Source organism: Psammomys obesus, unplaced genomic scaffold, assembly GCF_907164565.1.
Source record: "Psammomys obesus unplaced genomic scaffold, mPsaObe1.curated_primary_1811, whole genome shotgun sequence".
Classification (NCBI taxonomy): domain Eukaryota; kingdom Metazoa; phylum Chordata; class Mammalia; order Rodentia; family Muridae; genus Psammomys; species Psammomys obesus.
Window position 1 is genome coordinate 2,701,842 of NW_026589732.1, and position 18,628 is coordinate 2,720,469.

At 45.2% G+C, this 18,628-nt stretch overlaps 2 protein-coding genes across 3 annotated transcripts in view; both read right to left on the bottom strand.

The window, feature by feature from the left end:
* Positions 1 to 39: 39 nt before the first annotated feature.
* Trmo (tRNA methyltransferase O) lies at positions 40 to 11,305 on the bottom strand. Of its 2 annotated transcripts, XM_055605331.1 has the most exons (5): positions 11,200 to 11,305; positions 9,762 to 9,936; positions 8,138 to 8,295; positions 4,228 to 4,866; positions 40 to 603 (listed from the first exon to the last, which is right to left on the bottom strand). In XM_055605331.1, the coding sequence occupies exons 1-5, from the start codon at positions 11,273 to 11,275 to the stop codon at positions 344 to 346; spliced, it is 1,308 nt and encodes a 435-aa protein (XP_055461306.1). In that variant the 5' UTR covers positions 11,276 to 11,305; the 3' UTR covers positions 40 to 343. The 2 variants fall into 2 exon arrangements, with proteins under 2 accessions (XP_055461306.1, XP_055461307.1); XM_055605332.1 differs by lacking the exon at positions 9,762 to 9,936.
* Positions 11,306 to 15,296: 3,991 nt separating this feature from the next.
* The window catches only part of Hemgn (hemogen), a 9,514-nt gene continuing 6,182 nt past the window's right edge, over positions 15,297 to 18,628 (bottom strand). Inside the window, exons 3-4 of the mRNA XM_055605272.1 lie at positions 16,598 to 17,889; positions 15,297 to 15,406 (exon numbers count right to left, since the gene is read on the bottom strand). Of these exons, the coding sequence (XP_055461247.1) occupies positions 15,297 to 15,406; positions 16,598 to 17,889 (1,402 nt within the window). The remainder of the gene's footprint in view (positions 15,407 to 16,597; positions 17,890 to 18,628) is intronic.

An 18,628-nucleotide genomic window follows, 5' to 3' on the forward strand; every position in this document is an offset into this window, starting at 1 on the left:
ATCTTCAACATTGAAGCAAAGCACAGGGTATACTCTGTATTTCACAGTTCTCAGTAAGTTTATTAATATACATTTCCTTCGAAAGGCACAATGGAGCACACCTTTAATCCCAGCACTTGGGAGGCAGAGGCAGGTGGATCTCTGTGAGTTTGAGGCCAGCCTGGTCTACAAAGCAAGTTCCAAAATAGCCAGGGCGACACAGAAAAACCTCTGGAGAAAACAAAAACAACAACAAAAAATTCCTTCCAATAAATATTTCAGACAGTGTCAACCAAAGCAGCCCCATGACAAAGACGGATACATCCAGAGGTCAACGATGCTGTCTAAAACACAACAGGAGCCTTCAGGATCCCAGAGCCACCAAGGATTCCTCAGGGTCAGTCATCTGAACAGGCTGGGAAGCCAGTTTAACCCTCAGAACCTCTGCAAAGCCATCACCAAACCAGCACGTGACATGTGCTATGTCTACAGTGAAGAAGAAAAGGCGGTCCTGACAGAGCTTCCGGCGGTACACAGACCGAGGATCAGCAGACAGCACAGCCTCAATGGCACATTTCGCTTCCTCTGTGGACCGAAAGTATTTGAATGACATCTGACCAGCGTCTGCAACGAGAAAGACACAGGCTTGTACTTACACAGTGCAGGTTAAACTTCCATTCCAAACAGTGAGTTTCAGCATAAAATGCAGTTGCTTCGCATGGCACACGAAACGAACAGGGTCTGGAAACCTAGTCATTTCAGAGACTATTATCTTCATAAAGTATTTACTATCATTAGAGTTAATCTGTGCATCGCTAAATTTTTTCTTTTACTGAACAAAATCCTAATGGTGTATTTTTAACAGGTCTCCAAAACAGGAGAAGCAAGCATTTTTTTTCCTGTCCACCAAATACCACTGTTTCTATATTCACTCTATACTTTAACTTAACTCTTGTCATTTTCCCAGTGGAAGAGCCATGGTTAAGGAAACAAGTGGCATTCCCAGTATTCTCAAAGCGACCCACTACCCACCCCTGACACCTTTAATCCCAGCACTTGTTAGGCAGAGGCAGGCAGATCTCTGGGAGTTTAAGGTTAGCCTGATCTACACAGTAAACTCCAGGCCATTTACAGGGGAGGGAGAGCATGAAGGAAGAAGGGGCAAAAACTAAGTGTCCAAACCCCACTGCCGGAAGCAATGCCACATTCCTCACAGACGGAGAGTGTAAAACAAAACTTCAAAAGACCCATTAGAAGCTCAGCACCTCAGAGAGGGCCAAACACTGTGCCACCCAATCTTGTATTTCAGTAAAGAGACCTCACCTCTCCAAGTGACGAAACCTCCCATGTGCATGCATTCTTTAACATATTTCAGTTTTTAAATGTAGTATTCATGGGGGCTGGAGAGATAGCTTAGCACATAAGAGCATTTATTTCGCAGAGGACCCAGATCCAGTTCCTAGCACCCACATGGTGGCTCACAGCTGTTCAAAACTCCACTTCCAGGGGATCTAAAACCCTTTTCTGTCCTCTGTGGTCACCACACACACACACATGCACATACGCCCATACAGGCAAAACTCTCACACACATAAAGTAGTATGTGTGTGCATGTACTTTTTTAAGGGACTGATGAGATGGCCTGACAACCTGAGTTCAATACCCAGTGGTGGAAGAAGAACTGACTCCTGCAAGTTGTCCTCTGACACCCACACAGGTACTATGGTGTGCTCAGGTGCAACACACACACACACACACACACACACACACACACACACACACATAGAATGTATGTTCCGGGATATTTTTGGTTTGAGACAGGGTCCCTCTATGTAGCCCTGGCTTGCTTGGAACTTGCTAGGTAGATCAGGCTGACTCCCCAGTGCTAGGATGAAAGTTGTGTGTCAACATGCCTGGCCAAAGATTTTTTAAATGGCATATTGTTGAGGAATATCTTGTGTGTTGTATGGATGAAGGGCTGTCAATAAAATTCTGATTGGCCAATAACTGGAAAGTATGGGTGGGGGGGCAGAACTTCTGGGAAGAGAGAAAAGAACTCTGGGAAGAGGAAAGAAGGTCTTTTTTGACAGGAGACACGGAGGGAGACAGACATGTTTGTGGGCCTGGGAGGATAGCTGACCACATGCCTGGATGAGGAAAAGTGGAAAGCTTAACTCAGATGAGCTAGTTGAGTTTGCCCAGCTAAGGCCTAAGCTGGGCCTTAGGTCTTGGTGTCTTGATTTTTATGGTGTAAAGGGCACCCAGGGGCTTAGGCCTTTCTTCATCAGAAGACATAAGCCGCCGGACTTCAAAACTCCATGTGGCCTCATGCCCTTGCTGTAGCCTCTAGGACCCTCCTCAGTTCATTTTGCCACACGGCCTCTCAGGAGCTACACACCCCTCCTCTTGGAGCTGTGCACCCTTTCGTTGGACAAGCTGACTCGCTCCATCTCCTTGTTGTCTGCTCTCATGTGTCTCCTCAGCGAGGCTTCCTCTGGTCATCTATTTCCAAATACAACCTGCTAACACTACCTTTCTCTTTGCTCTGTCCTATGCCACTGTCACCTTCTAACAGTGTATGTTTCTGTGTGCTTTGCCCAGCAGTGCTCACTTCCTATGCCTTGAGCTTTTGTCTCCCCACACTTAGACTGCAAGCTCCATGGAGGCAGAGGTTTTCTGATGCCTTTTTCTTACTGACGCTTCTCTCAAAGGCCACACAGTACTGGAGAAGCTCAGGGAACAAGTGCATGTTCCTCTTCCTATGGCCATGCTGGCTCTTCACTGAAAAGTAAGACAAGAACAGCTCTCAACCCTTTGGATATCCGTCATCTCCTTGGAAACTAGCTACTTCTTGCTAGCATCCTCATTTTCACCTCTGAAGAGCCAGCAGCTTCCTTCATTCTCCATCTGCTAAGGACTGGGGAAACCAAACAACACATGCTAAGACCCACGTGTTACATGGACTCCAAAACAGGGCCCTGTGGCCTCTCTTTGGCATGAAGTGCTTGTGCTGTGAGGGAAAGCATTACGGCAAGAACATCTCCTCTCCCTGGGAAATCCTGGGGTCCCCTGACAATAAAACAGTTATCTCTTTGACCAGATAGGAAAGCAAATAAGAAACAGAGTGTATCCAAGCACAGACCAAGCACAATCCACTGTCTGAAAGCTGCTAGAAAAAAGAACACAAAAAAACAAGCAGAACTCATCAGTTAAAAGCACTTGCTGCTCATACAAAGGACTTGAATTAGGTTTTTAGTACCCATGTTGGGCAGCTCACAAGTGCCTGTAACTCTAGCTCCAGGAGATTCCAAGCCCTCTCTCCTCTGGCCTCCACCAGCACCTACATGACCTATAACCCCAAGAAGGATACACGTGCATACACAGGATTAAAATAATAAAATGAATGAAGGCTAAGGCTCCAAGGTTGGGCAACAGCTGAGGCTGCAGCCGCTCTCCACTGTAGGCATAAGGTTACTGTGCAATACAAGTGCTGATTTCTGTATCCCCCAAATCTGCTTGCAAGCCTTGTTCTGAGAATCTCCAGTCTTAATGTTGTATCAACTCCACTCTCCAGTGGTCCTCTGACATATCAATAAAGCAGCATGCAGCTGAGCAGGGGAGAGAATAGGGCTGAACTTCCTGCCAACCAGAAAGGATGAGTTAGAAGATGAAGTATGGGATTGAGCCAAGGAACTCAGTCATGGGTGGAGGTCCAGTAAGGATGAGAGGAGCTGGAGCAGGAGAGCTACAAAATGCAAGTATCCCTCAGTTGCATGCTGGGAATTAGCTTAGAGGGCTAAGCGTAAAGTAGTATGTGCTCAGTTACTGTGCTGTGAAGCTTATTATAAACAAATATGAAAAAGTCAATTATTTCTGTGATAGCTGGGTTGACAGGGATAAACAGAAATAAACACAGTTATAAAAAACAATTGTAATACTCCACAGATGCCTTCTGAGCACTATGACTAACCACCAACTAAACAGCTGTCAATCGGGAAGTGCCATGTGATAGTGCACCCAGTTTATAACCCTACTCCTTAAAAACCCAGTCACACTGACAAAGTTCACATACTGCTTTCAGAAGGATCAACCTAGCTACTTTTCACTAAAGACAAGTTCATTGTTTGACTGGGTCTGTGGCTAATGTGCACAGGTCCTGATATCCAGCACAATAAGAAATAAAACAATGCAAAAGGACGTAAGCTCATCTCTCTCTCTATCTCTCAGACCCAGGATGCCCAAGCTCACCTCCTGAACTGAGCATCCTCAGGTCCATCTCCGCATGAGGAGTAAAGCGCACTCGTAAAGGGGCTACGGGGGCCTCCTTCACCCAGCTGGGCACGACGCTGCAGGGCGCTCTGTCAGCTGTCCTGGCATGGCAAGAAGCATCCCACTGTGTCTCTGCACTGTTCCCCTGCAGGACCAAGGCACCTTCCACATTCCTTGGCCTAGCTGTGTCTTCTTCCAGAAAGCTCTTCAGATCCTGTGGGCCAAGCTGCTCTCCTGCCAGACCCGTGCTGACCCCTCTGCTTGATTCCAATACCAAATCCACTGTCCTCTCTCTGTCCGCTGGCAAAGTGTGCTGGGTTTCTGCATTATCTTTGGACATCTGTGAGTTTTCCTGTGAGGTTCTGTCTTCAAGACCTTTTGGTTTCTCCTCAGCACTACAGCAGGGCTGTGTTTTCCCTGAGAGCAGCCGCTGGTCATGACTGTCAGTTGTGCCATCGGACTGGGATGCAGCGCTTGGCCTATAGTGGTTATTGTGGACATTGAAGTCCTCCAAAGCCTCCAGGTTATGTGGTGAGTCATAGTCAGCGATGTAGGGCTTTATGTCTAGCACAGGTGTGCCATTTATCATGTCAATTCCAGAGAGGTATATAGCCCCACCTGAAAGGGATAAAGATCCTTTTATTTGTTTAGAGTAGGCAATGGTACAGGCAAACGGAGGAAAGACTATCCCCCCGCTACGTCAGGCAATAGTACAGGCAAACGAAGGAAAGACTATCCCCCCGCTACGTCTCTCTCAAATACTTGCCTGCAACTCGCTAAGCCCTCTTACACTGTTCTGCCTAGAATCCCACATCTTCATCTGCCCAGCTCCCACTCCTCAGGGCTCTCACAGAACAAGTCGTTTACAAACCTTCCTGGTTCTTTCTTCTGGATCCCACAGAGGCACAAGTACAAACCTCCAAGCAAGCCTTTTCATACAGAACGGCAATGGCTTCCTGACACCTCTGTGCCTTGACAGTGAGGGCCAGGCCCCCAGAACACATGTTGCTTCACTGCCAGGCACACACAGTCCTCCATGTATCACCAAGACTGACATGTATTTCCACTGTGGCAAGCAGACTTTAGAAGGCCTGACATGCTCCACGACTTGGTGCTCGTGTCCTGTGTAACCCCTTCCCTAAGTTCAACTTACATCTAAGCCATAGAATATGGCAAAAGAGGAGGCTGGAAAGACGGCTCAGTGGTTAAGAGCACTGGCTACTCTTCCAAAGGATCCGGGTTCAATTCCCAGCACCCACATGGCAGCCCACAACTGTCTGTCACTCCAGTTCCAAAGGATTTGGCACCTTCACACAGATAAACATGCAGGTAAAACATCAGTGCATATTAAATTTCCTTTAAAAAAATGAATATGGCAAAAGAGCTCTGTTAGCCTCTGATGATGATTCCCATATAGGACAACCTTGCTGATTCAACCCAATAAACTCTTCCTGAAGCCTAATGAAGTGCACAGCCACGCTGGGAAAGCCCAGGCGGCAGGCAGCCATAGATGCCCTAGAAATGTGGGAAGCCTTTAGGACCTGATGGTGCCTCCAGCCAGCCCCAGCACAAAGCTGGAGCCCTCGATCCTACACCTATGAGGAAATTAACTCTTGTGACAAACAACCTCACTTCAGGGGACCAGCAAAGATGAGTCCATCCTGCTGACCCTGGAAAATAACAATGTCTTAAATACATCACCAAGGAGTGCTGTCTAAATGGATATACTCTGGATCATTTTGTTACACAGAACTAGAAATATGTCCATGAAGAGTCAAAAATGTTAGCAGGGCAAAAGACCCTATAACTAAATATTAAGTCTCCGGCTGTCCCACTTGGATAGCTGTTGTCCACATTCTGCTCCTGGTGCAGAACCTCTTATCCTGACTCTCAGAACACTGACTGAATAAGAACCAAAGCACAGCCATCATGATAGTCATGGACTGTAATCTTCTGAAACTGTAAGCCTTGAACAAACACTTTCTTTTTTAAGCTGCCTTCGTCATGTCTTATCACAGCAATAGAAAAGTAACCACAACGTGGAGTTTGCATGAATGATCAGAAATTGTGCTAGTGCTGTTGTCTAATTTGATAAGCCATCTTAATAAAACCAGGCAGATGAATTTGCTGGAAAAATACCAAACACTGTGCACAATTCAGCAGAGTTCAGGTCCCAAAAAGAACAAAATAAGCTTCTTGTCTATTTAGTCCAGTGTCCTGAAGAGCACTGAAAACCTGTTGTATTAGACCCTCAACAACAAGGCAGGCATGGTGGTGCATGCCTGTAATCCCAGCACTCTGTGAGGCAGAGGCAGTCAGATTGATTTGAGTTCGAGGCCAGCCTGGTCTACAAAGTCCAGGACAGCTAAGGCTACACACAGAAATTCTGTCTCGGGGCGAGGGGGGGGGGAAGATTCTTAGCAACAGTTAAGTGGTGGTGGCACACCTTTAATCCCCGCACTTTGGCAGAGGCAGAGGCAGATGAATCTCTGAGTTTGAGGCCAGCCTGGTCTACAAAATGAATTCCAAAGTTCCAGGATAAGCAGGACTACTCAGAGAAACTCTGTCTTGAAAAACCATTAAAAAAAAAAAAATTCCTCAGATCCTCAGCAACAAAAGCTCTGGAGTCAGAGAGGCAGGCCCCATGCTTCTGCCCGCTTCAGGAACAGGCAATCAAGACACAACCTGGAATGAGCTCTCTACTCCCACCCACATGCTGCTGTCTTCTGCCTCTCTATCAAAAACTTAGTCCGTTATGCAAGCGCGAGAAGCTCTATGAGCTAGGGTGGAACTCAGCTGGTAGAATGCTTGCCTACTATGCGCAAAGCCCTGGGTCCGGTCCCCACATAAACTGAGTGCTGTGATGTCCTCTTGTAATCATATCACTCAGGAGGTAGAGGCAGGAGATCAGAAGCCTTAAGGTCATCTTCAGCTCTATATGGATTTCAAGGTCAACCTGGATTCATGAGACTGTATCAAAAACAATAAACAAACAAAAACCCAACAAACGGGAACAAAAACCAGAAGCTCTATAAAAAGGTCTGACTAGCTTACACAGGGACACAATCCCGTATTCTACTGTGGTGCTTCTACAGTTGACATATGCTAGAGCCTGTAATGTAATAATAATCCCAGGCCACGAACACACAGTACAGTGGATGGCCTGCACTGTAGCCCAAGTGTCTCCTTCCTTCAGGCTGCAAAGAAGAAATGATGAGACTCTTCTCCTGCTTTCCAGAGATGCATGAGCTGCTACACACTATGCATCACAGCTGAAAGCATCCAGGACACTGAATCAGCTTGTATTTCCTACACCCCAAGTCTTAAACAATCTTATTACTAATCTAAGATTACAAAACTTGTGAGCTTTTAAAAATAGCGCTTCTGGGGCTGGAAAGATGGCTCAGAGGTTAGGAGCGCTGGCTGCTCTTCCAGAGGTCCTGAGTTCAATTTCCAGCAACCACCTGGTGGCTCATTTATAATGAGATCTAGTGCCCTCTTCTGGCGTTCAGGCAGAATACTGTATATGTAATAAATAAATAAATCTTTTTAAAAAATAGCACTTCTTTTTTTATAGTAGAATGATAAAAACAGTCTCTGAGCATCTTCCAAGAGCTTGTTTTGTAGTATTTCCAATGCTAACACCTCTTCTATCATCACACATCCCTAGCTGTCTGAGGGCTCTCAAAATTGATACCACTAGTGTCGGCATTCACAGCAGCAAGCAGTGAATGCTAAGCTAATTTTATAAGACTTTCAGGAGTAAGACAGACAGGTCCGAGCTACCTTCCCCTTGCCCAGCTTGCCAGCATCAGTAAGGTGGATGTGAGTGAGCGAGCTACCACCTTTCACAGCTTGCCAGCGTCAGTAAAGCAAATGGATGAGTTACCTTCCACCTTCTCCAGCTTGGCCAGCGTCAGTCCGATTGCATTAGGGCGATGTGGGCTCCTTGTAGAGAACACTCCAGTCTTTGCCCCGTTCAGCCTGGGGGGCTGCACTTTTGCCTTGTAGTTCAAATGGCCATTTTTATGAAAAACAAACAAAACCCTATTGAAAATAAACCAGAGCACTTGTTTTAAGGGGACAAATTATCTTAGTATAATGATTTGAGGAGGAAATGCAATCTCCTAATTAACAGGAAGAATAGTTCTATTTATCAGTCATAAGAAAATAAGCCCATCCTCCTTCCATGCAGGAAGAGTGTCATCTCCACATCCTTTGAACCCAACACAATGACTGGCATACAGTAGGGACTTAACAGAAGTAGGAACACTACTTCTAAGTGCCTGATGTCTGCCATGTAGTTTGCAAGACATTTTCATATTATTTTGTACTATAACAATCCTGGAAAGTATAATGTAGCCCTCACCCTGACAGTGATGAAACTGAAGTTCAGGAGAGTCCGACTTGATAAGGCCTTTCCAAACGGAGTATGAAAGCCAGAACCCATGAGAGAAAACAGCAGGTCTGAATTCACTGAATCATTACACTCAGGTCTATGAGATGTTTGCTAATCACAGTGGGTTAGCCAATATTTGCAATATATAAGTCATCCTTACATAAATTACTAACATTAAAGAACTCAACTCAAAGGACTCAAAGCAAAAAACAAGAACGTGAAACTTCTACAGGAACCATAAAATAGCTAACATGGGCCTCCATAATAACTAAGAGGATAAACTAAAGCCAGGCGTGATAATGCGCGCCTGTGATCCCAGCACTCCAGGAGGCAGAGGCTGGTGGATCTCTGTTAGCTCAAGGTCAGCCTGGTCTACAATGCAAGTCTAGGACAACCAAGGTTACACCAAGAAACCCCATCTTGAAAAAAAAAAAGAGGATAAACTAAAACCTAACACTGCATTTCCCTGTTGGATAAAATAAACATGAAGAGAAACAGAATTCCTAATGAGAGCAAGCAGTATCCAAATTTTTAAGGCTGTTTGTCTTTTAGGGAGAGTACACTGAAGTCTTCAAGGGCCTACAACAGGGCCCACAAACAACTTCTGTAAAAGGTCGATGGTAAATATTTTAGGATTTGAGGCTAACCAGTTACTGTTTCAACTATTCTGCTACTGGAGCAGAGTTTCACAGTGGTAGCCACACACAACACATGAACTAGCAGGCATGCCACAGGCAATACGCCCATGCATTCGGCATATGCAGCTTCCAATCACGCTACACAGTGCACATGGCTCTGACCCCATGGATGTACAAAAGTAAGCTGTGGATGTGGTCTCCAGGTTGACTCTTAGGAGGTCTATGGTTTCAGCTGAACAGAAGACAGCCATCATAATTAGAACAGCAGTAATTAAAACATGTTTCCTCTGTGTATCCCAGGTTCCTAACAGTGTCCAAATATGCAAACAATCAAATGCACAAACTGAGATGTGAATCTATACATAATCCATCATCATGCAGATAAGGGTGGTAAAGATAGCAGGCTCCAGAGCTGCCCTCAACTGGTGTACTTTCTTACAACGTAAGCTACCACCTCTAACTAGAAACCAACTTACCAAACATGGGAAAACTGTTCTAGGCCCATCAAGGAATGCTCAGGGTTATTAAAGATGCTCTTTCTGATCTTCAAACAGGCTCTGGAATAACTACAAATGGATGGCTGCCTTGGCGTACCAATCTTGGCTGAGAAACATGATTCCAAATAGCCTATTGGCTCAGTTAAAAGATTCCCTATGGGAGAAAACTGGGTAAGAATCATTACTCCAAAAGTCAAAGATGTAAGAAAAGAGGTCTTCCTCTCGTGTACTGATTTCATTGTTCTAAAATCTAGGTGCAACACAACTATTAAAAACGTGTTTTAATACGGAGTCCTGCTATGCAGCTCAGGCCAGCCTCGAACTCATGAACCTGCAGCATCAGCCCCATCCCCTAGCTGCTGGGACCACAGCTGTGCACCAGCATACCCACCTCGGGTTTTACTTACCGTTCTATAAATACAAAAATTATATTTATATAATAAATGTGTTGATTATATGAGGTATAAATCATAATTTATATTTATAATTATTTCTTTACGTTCTCTGAAGAGGCACTCCAGATCTCCATTTTACTTCATTTGCATCAAATCTGTCTTATTACATGTTATTAGCACAACCAGGAAGGCCTGGGACTGTATCTCACACACGCTGTTAATCCCAGCACTCGGGAGGCAGATCTCTGAGTTGAAGGCCAGCCTGGTCTACAGAGTAAGTCCAGAAGGAAACCCAACTGGGTGGGGCAGATTTGGACACTCATTACTTAGACATAGAGAACATTATGTACGTAAGTTAAAGCATAATACTCCCACCAGCCACACCAAAGACCAGTGTCACCTAACTACTGACATCTCTACAGACTGCTTCCAGGAGCTGAAATCTGCAAAAAGCCTTTAGCATCATTCATTTCCTTTCAAAATTATGATCTCATCGTGTGTACTTTCGAGCATAAATAATACTTTCAATGCCATAAAAGCGGACACCACACTGTAAAATTATCTTCTTAGACTGGCTTTCTCTGTCCGTCTATCGTGTATGCTTCTGACAACTTACAAGCTTTTTCTAACAGTATTTACAATATTTTTTTTTGGGTTTTATGTTTTTAAATCCTCAGCCATGCTCTTGTGGAAGATGATTAAAGAGGAAGAAACTGGGGCCAAATGACAGCATCAGCCACAGACAGCCTAGCTCCCTGTAACTCCCTAAAGAAAAAGACCGTACAACACACACGGCAGACGCGGCTACCGAGAGAAAGCCCAGGCCACATCCTGTGTCCCACAACGTCATGTGTCACTCCCGTTGGCCTTGTGTCATGTCACGTGGTCACGAGGACACGTGACCCTCACTGTGGCGGCAAGGACAGCAGCGCACGTCAGGCAGTTCGTTTTCGTTCCTTTTCTTTTCGCCGCTTAGCCTGAGGCCGCTAAGGGCACGACGCCGCCCGTTTCCTAGAAGTTACCTGTCTCCAGGGCGGGCTGAGCGCAACCACACGGGGCCGCTGCGGCACGGGAACCCTGCTTCTCCAAGCCGCGCATGGTTACAGTCCTCCGGGTCCTCCATGCGCCCTGCGCAGCTTCCTGCTTCCGCTTCCGTCCTTTAGGGTCTGGCGCCTGCGCAGTAGTCGGTTGGCGCCGGGTCTTGGCTAGCTCGCGCCATGGCGGCCCAGCTGCCGCGTGGAGGCTCGGCGCCGAGACGCTGTGCAGCCCACTTCTCACCTCACGCGTTCTGTGGCTGTGGCGCTCTCGGGGCAGCCTGCAGCAGCGTGCCTCCGAAGGTGGGACACGTGGATAAAGATGCACACGCAAAGATACCCTTGAAGTATAAGCCGCCTCCATGACCAAAAGGGAAAGGATGTGAACGTTTTATCTATGATCACATAGCAAAAAGCCTGGAGTTTGGGGCCTTTTTTTTTTTTTTTTTTTTTTATGTGTGCGCGGGAGCGTGTAGAAGTCAGATGATAAAATGCATTAGCTGGTTCTCTCCTTTCACCGGGTAGCTCCGAGGACCAAATTCAGGTCGTGAGCGTGAGCGGCTCCCTTTACCCGCTGAGAATCTAGCGGCCCAAGAACTGGAGGCTGAATGTTTAAAGTTCTCCTTAGGCGAGGACTTACGGGTTGTTTCTCTCTCTGCTCCGTTTTCAGTAGTAACTATTTGTCGGAGAAAGCCAAGTAAATCAAGAGTGGTGTATGTTACAACCAAGCTAGGCTGGAGTTAAAATAAACGAGGACGTTTCTTGTGCTCCAAACCACCGGAGCCGAAATGAGAGCGAAGGGCCAGCACGTACGTTGGAAAGTTAAGGACCAGCAAGAATCGCATCTTAATCTCATGCAATATCCAGTTGTCCCTCCGTGCACCAGTTGTCTGCTTTTTAACCACATACTCTCTCACTCAAACTTTGCATACATGATTGTTTGGGGATTTCAAAATCTTGTTGGTTTAGGAAGAAGGGGAGATCCACCTCATTACCTGTAATATAAAATATTAAAAATATTCAAGTGCACAAATTAAAGACTTAACCGTGAAAAGCAGTTTCTAATTGGTCGTTGTCATCGACTAAGAGGTCACTAGTAGGAAATAGTATTTTGAGAGAATTGTGGGTTGTTTGTGTGTGTGTGTGTGTGTTTTGTTTTGTTTTGTTTTGTTTAAGTTAAAGCGTATACCGTACCCCCTTTATCAGGAGTTTTGTACATGAATTTTGCAACAGGCTCTTTTTTTTTTTTTCTTTTAGAGGATACTTCTACTCTCGTCTAGCTGGAGAAACAAGTTTCTGAGTACCATTGGGCGACATCTACACGCTGTAAAAACGGGCTAAGCTGCAATTGCCACTAGTCGGCGCTGTTAATACGATAGTCAAAACTAAAAAGTAAAAAGTGTGTGTCCTCCAGAAAGACAAGCCGGTCAGTCGCTTGTCAATCCTACCAAAAGCGTATAATTACTAGCTGTGCCAGCTACTGAAATTCAAAAAAGTAGACTTCGAAACACTAGACGTAAGAATCCGGCTTTAAAAATAACCTAAGCGAAGCTGTGGCAGCGGCTCTGAGGTTCAAAGCAGCACCAGCAGCTTTCCCAGGGGATCCCGCAGCGCACAACCGGTAGTAACTCCACCTCCCGGAGATCTTATTCCTTCTTCTGGCCTCCACACACACAATTAAAAGCTGGGCATGGTAGCTCATGCCTTTAATCCCAACACTGGGGAGGCAGAGGCAGGCTGGTCTCTGTGAGTTGAAGGCCAGCGAGAGCCACACACACATACATGTAGTGCACAGATGTACATGGAGAAAACCCTCATGCACATAAAATATTTTTTTTTAATTTAAAACCTTAAGCTGGGATACAGAGTTAATAAAATGTAACTAATAATAAATTTTTTTTTTAAAATCTTACAGCATAAAGCCATTCAAAATCAAATGTATCTATACCTAGATGGCACCTCAAATCTACGTAGAAGCCTAGGGAAGAGTCCTGGACACCTGTATGCTTGAAGACTCCCTTCCGGCTCTCAGGGACCATGAAAACAACTACTCTACCTCCCCTCTATGGGGGCTGGGCTTGTCCTTCTGTTACAGCCTCAGAACTTAGCACATGGTCTTGCTGAATGAGCTTTTATTTGCCAAAGTCTTATTTTTAGTCTCCTATAATAGCCCAAGGAAGATCCAGACCAACAAAACACCCGGGAATACTTTCAAATATTTTCACAGTCACAATCATGTGTGTTCCTGCCACTAGTCTCCTGTCATTTTCAGTTCACTGTGACCTTTCCACCAAATGAATTCTGAAATACAAAACCTTCAACTTCATTGTTGAAAAGCCTTACTCCTTGGTTACCTAATAAATCAGTAAGTCATTTAAGTCTACAAGTCTACACCAAGGCTAGAGACATGGCTGAGCTTTTAAGACTCCTTTCTATGGTCCAGTGTGCTTGGGTCCCAGATCTCAGGAGACAGAGGCAGACAGAAGGCTATGAATTTGAAGCCAGCATAGTCAGTCTACATGGCTGGTTCCAGGTCAGTTTGGAGCTATACAGTGAAACCTTGTCTCAAAAAACAAACACAAAACAAAACAAAACCCACTGCTCTCTAAGAGGACCCAGCAGGTTTCGTTCCCAGTACCCATGTCTGGTGTCTCACAACCTCCTGTAACTCCAGGTCCAGTGGGTCTCTGCACTCCAATAGTAGATTAGCTGCCTTATGGACCTGACACATTTGGCATGCAGCTCTCTTGACCTTGAACTGTACTGTGCTGGGTCTGCTGTGCAGACCCTTCGCTCAAGGATAGGTTACCACTCCTCCTGCTGCATGTTCTAATTATATGGCACCAACACCATTAATGAAACTTTAATATAGATTTTAAGGATGGGGGTGAGGAGAAAGAAAGGAGCTCTCAGAGAAAGGAAAACGTCGGGGAGCCAGAGTGTGGGCTCCTCAGAGAGGAAGCTGCTGCGCTCGCTGCTTTCTTTTGTAATGACTTGTTTTTTGTGTTATTCCCTCGTGAGACCAGGTTAAAAGCTTAGTGAGCAAGGACAGTGTGCCATGTAGGTGTTTCACCACGCCAACCCAGCAACCCACACAGCTCTTGGTAACAGCAAAGCCCATAGAAATGATTTAATATACATTTTTTTTTTTTTTACAAATACAGTTTAAAAATAAAAAAAAAAATAGAAGGTTCAGGTTCACACACAGAAGTAAATGGCATTTATCAATTCCAAAATAACTTGCAAGAAGTCCCAGAATAAGAATTGTTTAGAGCCGGCATGGTAGCACACATCTGTAATCCCAGCACTCAGGGAGGCAGTGGCAGGTAGATCTCTGTGAGTTCGAGGCCAGCCTGGTCTACAAAGTGAGTCCAGGACAGTCAAGGCTACACAGAGTAACCCTGTCTTGAAAAACAAACAAAGAAATTGTTCAGATTAACTCAGAGAGCCATATAAGGCTTAAATAAAATTCTGATGTTACGACATCAATAATTGACAAAATTCACAATATAGTTATATATTACTATATACTTATATACTTTCAAAATATTAAGTGTTGATATTAAATAGCTATCTGCTCCTCAGAGTTATCAAATATATGTTTCTTCTTAGAGGGGAAAATCAACTACTCATCCCTTCCCCTGCTCTTGTTTGTCCCTTCCCTGTACTATCTTTCCCATATATACACACACACACACACATCTTTGTTCACAAGTGCCCCAGCACATGGGCACCCAAACACACACACACACACACACACACACACACACACACACACACACACTTTGTCTATGTATTAGAGCCTTTAAATGTTAATTCTTCTCGGGGAGGCAGAGGCAGGCAGATCCCTGTGAGTTGGAAGCCAGCCAGCAGCCAGGTCTACTAATCAGTCCAGGACTGCCAAGACTACACAGAGAAACTGTGTCTCAAAAAACAAAAGCAAGTTAATTCTCTCAGATATGATCTACAAATGGAAAAAAAACACAAGTTAAAATAGCAATGCAAATTGTAGCGATTGCTTCAATGTTTCAGGAAAACGATACTAGAGAAGCTCATTGGACTGCAGCTTCTTCACCAAGCACTTGTTAAAACAGAGCATAGCTATAGATGTCATTTTCTGGACAGATCTCTTGAGGACCCTGTGGACTTGCTGGAGTTCCTGGATCTTGATCTGCTTTGGCCTTTTCCTTCATTTCTGTAAAATCAAATAAAATACAAAAGAATAGATTATTCAATAAACAGTACTAGCCCAGCCGGTTACTCACCGAGAAGGGGAGCCCAGACCATGCAGACACGTTTCAGCTGGATTAGATATTTAAATAGTAAAGTGCCATTGTCATAGAGATGATGGTGTTTTCATAATCTTGGGGTTCTTTTCCTTTTTAAAACATTTATTTCTTTATTTATTATGTATGCAATAGTTGTGTTTGCTGCGTGTACACCCGCATGCCAGAAGAGGGGACCAGTTCTCCTTATAGATGGTTGTCAGCCACCATGTGGTTGCTGGAGAATTGAACTCAGGACCTCTGGAAGAGCAGCCAGTGCTCTTGACCTCTGACCCATCTCTCCAGCCCCAGGATTCTTTTCTAATGAGCAGTATGTGCTCTTTTTTGAAGATTCATAATTATATGTATTTGTGTGCCTGTGTTCATTTATGTGGACCAGGTGTGTTCAGGAGCCCTGTGGAGCTAGAGAAGGGCAACTGGAACTACAGGCAATTGTAAACCGCCACATAGGTGCTGGAAACCAAACTTGAGTCCTCTGCAAGAACAGTACACGCTTCTAACCACTGAGTCCTCGATCCACCAGCTGAAGGTGTTTGGGGTTTGGTTTGCTTTGCTTTTTTGAGACAGTCTCATTATGTAGCCCTCGGATGGAACTCACTATGTAGGCTGATCTGGAACTCACAGAGATCTGCCTGCCTCTGCCTTCTCAGTGCTAGGATTAAAGGTGTGTGCCACAACCCTCAGCTCAGGACTCTGTTTCAAAAGGTGTGTGTGTGTGCGTGTGTATGCGTGTGATCTTTTTTAAGGCTGGATAGTGACTGAGTACTTAAGGGCTCTTGCATCTCTTCCAGAGGACCAGAATTTGGTTTCAAACATGAAAACGAACCAGCACAGTTACATAGTGAGTACTAGCTCAAAACCAAAAAAGAACATTTCTTTTAATCCCACTCCAGGTTTGTTCCTCTTACTATAGTTTCTCAAACTGGGTAACTAGAATTTTCAATTATTTAAATTTTTTGGAAATGCTGGCCGCCTGAAAAATACATTTTACTTGAAAAGATCCAGAGATATTCAGAGCTCCCATTGAGATAACTGGCTACTGTCAAAGACAGTTTTAAATCACCAGTTATGAAGGAGTTGTTGCTGTACAAATCCCTTACCCTGAGAGAAAGTACGGACATCCTCGCTGCCCTGGTGGGCAGCAGGGTTCTGTCCTTGGGCCCCATCTGCTTTCTGGACTCGTTCATCCCTGTTCTTACAGGTCTTGCTAGAGAGGTCTTCAGGCCCGGATACTTCCTGGTAAGTTTCGGCTGAATAGTTCTCAAGCCCATGTGGTTCACATGTTTCAGGTAAACATTCTTCAGGTCCAGGTGTTGTTTTAGGAGAGACTGTAGGCGCACTGAGTTCTTTATGGGTATCATGAGAAGTGAATTTGGGTTCGGCTGCTTCTTGGTGTGTTTTCGTAGAAAAGTCTTCAGACACAATGCATTCATTGGTCTCAGACAAGAAGTCTTCAGTCGCAGCCATTCCCTGATCTGGGTGGGAAGCGGTTTTTTCTGGTCTCACTGACTTGGGGCAAGTGTCAAGAGGACAGCCTTCAGGCACACCTGATTGGGGGAGTGCTTTGGGTGAGCATTCTTCTGGGCCAGCAGCATCTCCAGGTGTTGTCCAGGGAAGGGCGTTGGGAACAGCCATCTCTTGGTGTGTTTTAGGGAAGAGGACTTCAGGTATGGCTACATCTTGGCACATTTTCAAAGAATGTTCTTGAAGCACAGTTGGTTCCTGGCACATTTTAAGAGTGAGCGCCTCATGTCCACCTATATCTTGAGGTTCTTTGGAAGAATGGCTTTCGGGCACAGCTGTTTGCTGGCATATCTGAGCAGAGAGTACCTGAGGTCCAGCCATATCTTGGGGTACTTTGGGGTTTGGGGACACAGCTGTTTGCTGGCACATTTTAGGCAGGATTACCTCAGGTCCAGCCATATCTTGGAGTACTATGGAAGAATGGCTTTCAGGCACAGCTGTTTGCTGGCACATTTTAGGCAGCATTGCCTCAGGTCCAGCCATGTCTTGGCACATTCTAGGAGAATATTGAAGCACTGCTCTGTTTTGGCACGTGGTAGGAGAGAGGTCTTCAGGTTTGGCCCCACATTGGTATGTTTGAGAATGGTCCTGTGTTGCTACTTCCTGGCACTGAAAGCTTTCTTGGTGTACTGGAGAACAGTGTTCTGCAAGCACAGCTTTTGTGGAGAGTGCCAAGGGGAGGGCTTCAGTTACAGGGGCTTCAGGGTGCTCGCTTTTTTCTTCAGCTTCGGCAGGTACCGGTATTTCCTGCACCCTTTCCTTTTCTCTTTGTGGCGAAGGCTTCGCCTTTGGCTCTGCGTTTCTTTGCCTCTTTTGGCCTCTTTCATTTCTTTTTCTTGTTCTTTGGCACTTGCGTTTTTTCTGTTCTCTGCAGAGAGATCAGAATTAATGTCAGCAGTAGGGCTACAGGATCCAGATGAATGCTTCCAATATCCACCCCTGTCCTTGTGGCCTTGCCACACGACCTTAAACAAGCCCTTAATCTCCCAGAACATCCATTTCAATGTTTACAAATGAATAATTCTCAGTGTTCAATTGTTAACAAAAGTGTTCCTTTGAGACTTCATGGAGTTTTTTTGTTTGTTTGTTTCTTTGTTTTGTGTTTTGTTTTGTTTTGTTTCAAGACTGTTTTCTGTGTATCCTTGGCTGTCCTGTACTGGCTTTGCAGACCTTGAACTCACAGAGATCTGCCTGCCTAGGCCTCCCTGAGCACTGGGATTAAAGGCATGCACCACCATACCTGCTGGACTTTATGGTTTTAAAGCTAAAGTGTGTGTGTATGATGGAAAAAGGGGAAGAAAGAAAGAGAGATAGATTGGGGATATAACTCAGTGGTAAAGGGCTTGACTGAGTTCTGCGTATCTCCAGCACCCACGTAACAATATGGAGTGTGTGGCACCATGAGTTTGTAATCTCAGAGCTGGGAGGTAGAGACCCCTGGGCCTTCTCGGCCAGCTAGTTGAACCTAATTGATGAACTCCAGGTCAATGAGAGACCCTGTCTCAAAGAGGTGGCTGGTGTTCCTAAAGATGGCACTTGAGGTTATCTTCTGGCTGGCTTACACACACACACACACACACACACACACACACACACACACACACACA

Coding starts and splice junctions, on each gene's coding strand:
- Trmo (XM_055605331.1), bottom strand. CDS start 11,275: ATGCGCGGCTTGGAGAAGCAGGGTTCCCGTGCCGCAGCGGCCCCGTGT. Junction 8,296..9,761: donor GAACAGTTTTCCCATGTTTG/GTAAGTTGGTTT, acceptor TATTTTCAATAG/GGTTTTGTTTGTTTTTCATA. Junction 4,867..8,137: donor CAAGCTGGAGAAGGTGGAAG/GTAACTCATCCA, acceptor TATCCCTTTCAG/GTGGGGCTATATACCTCTCT.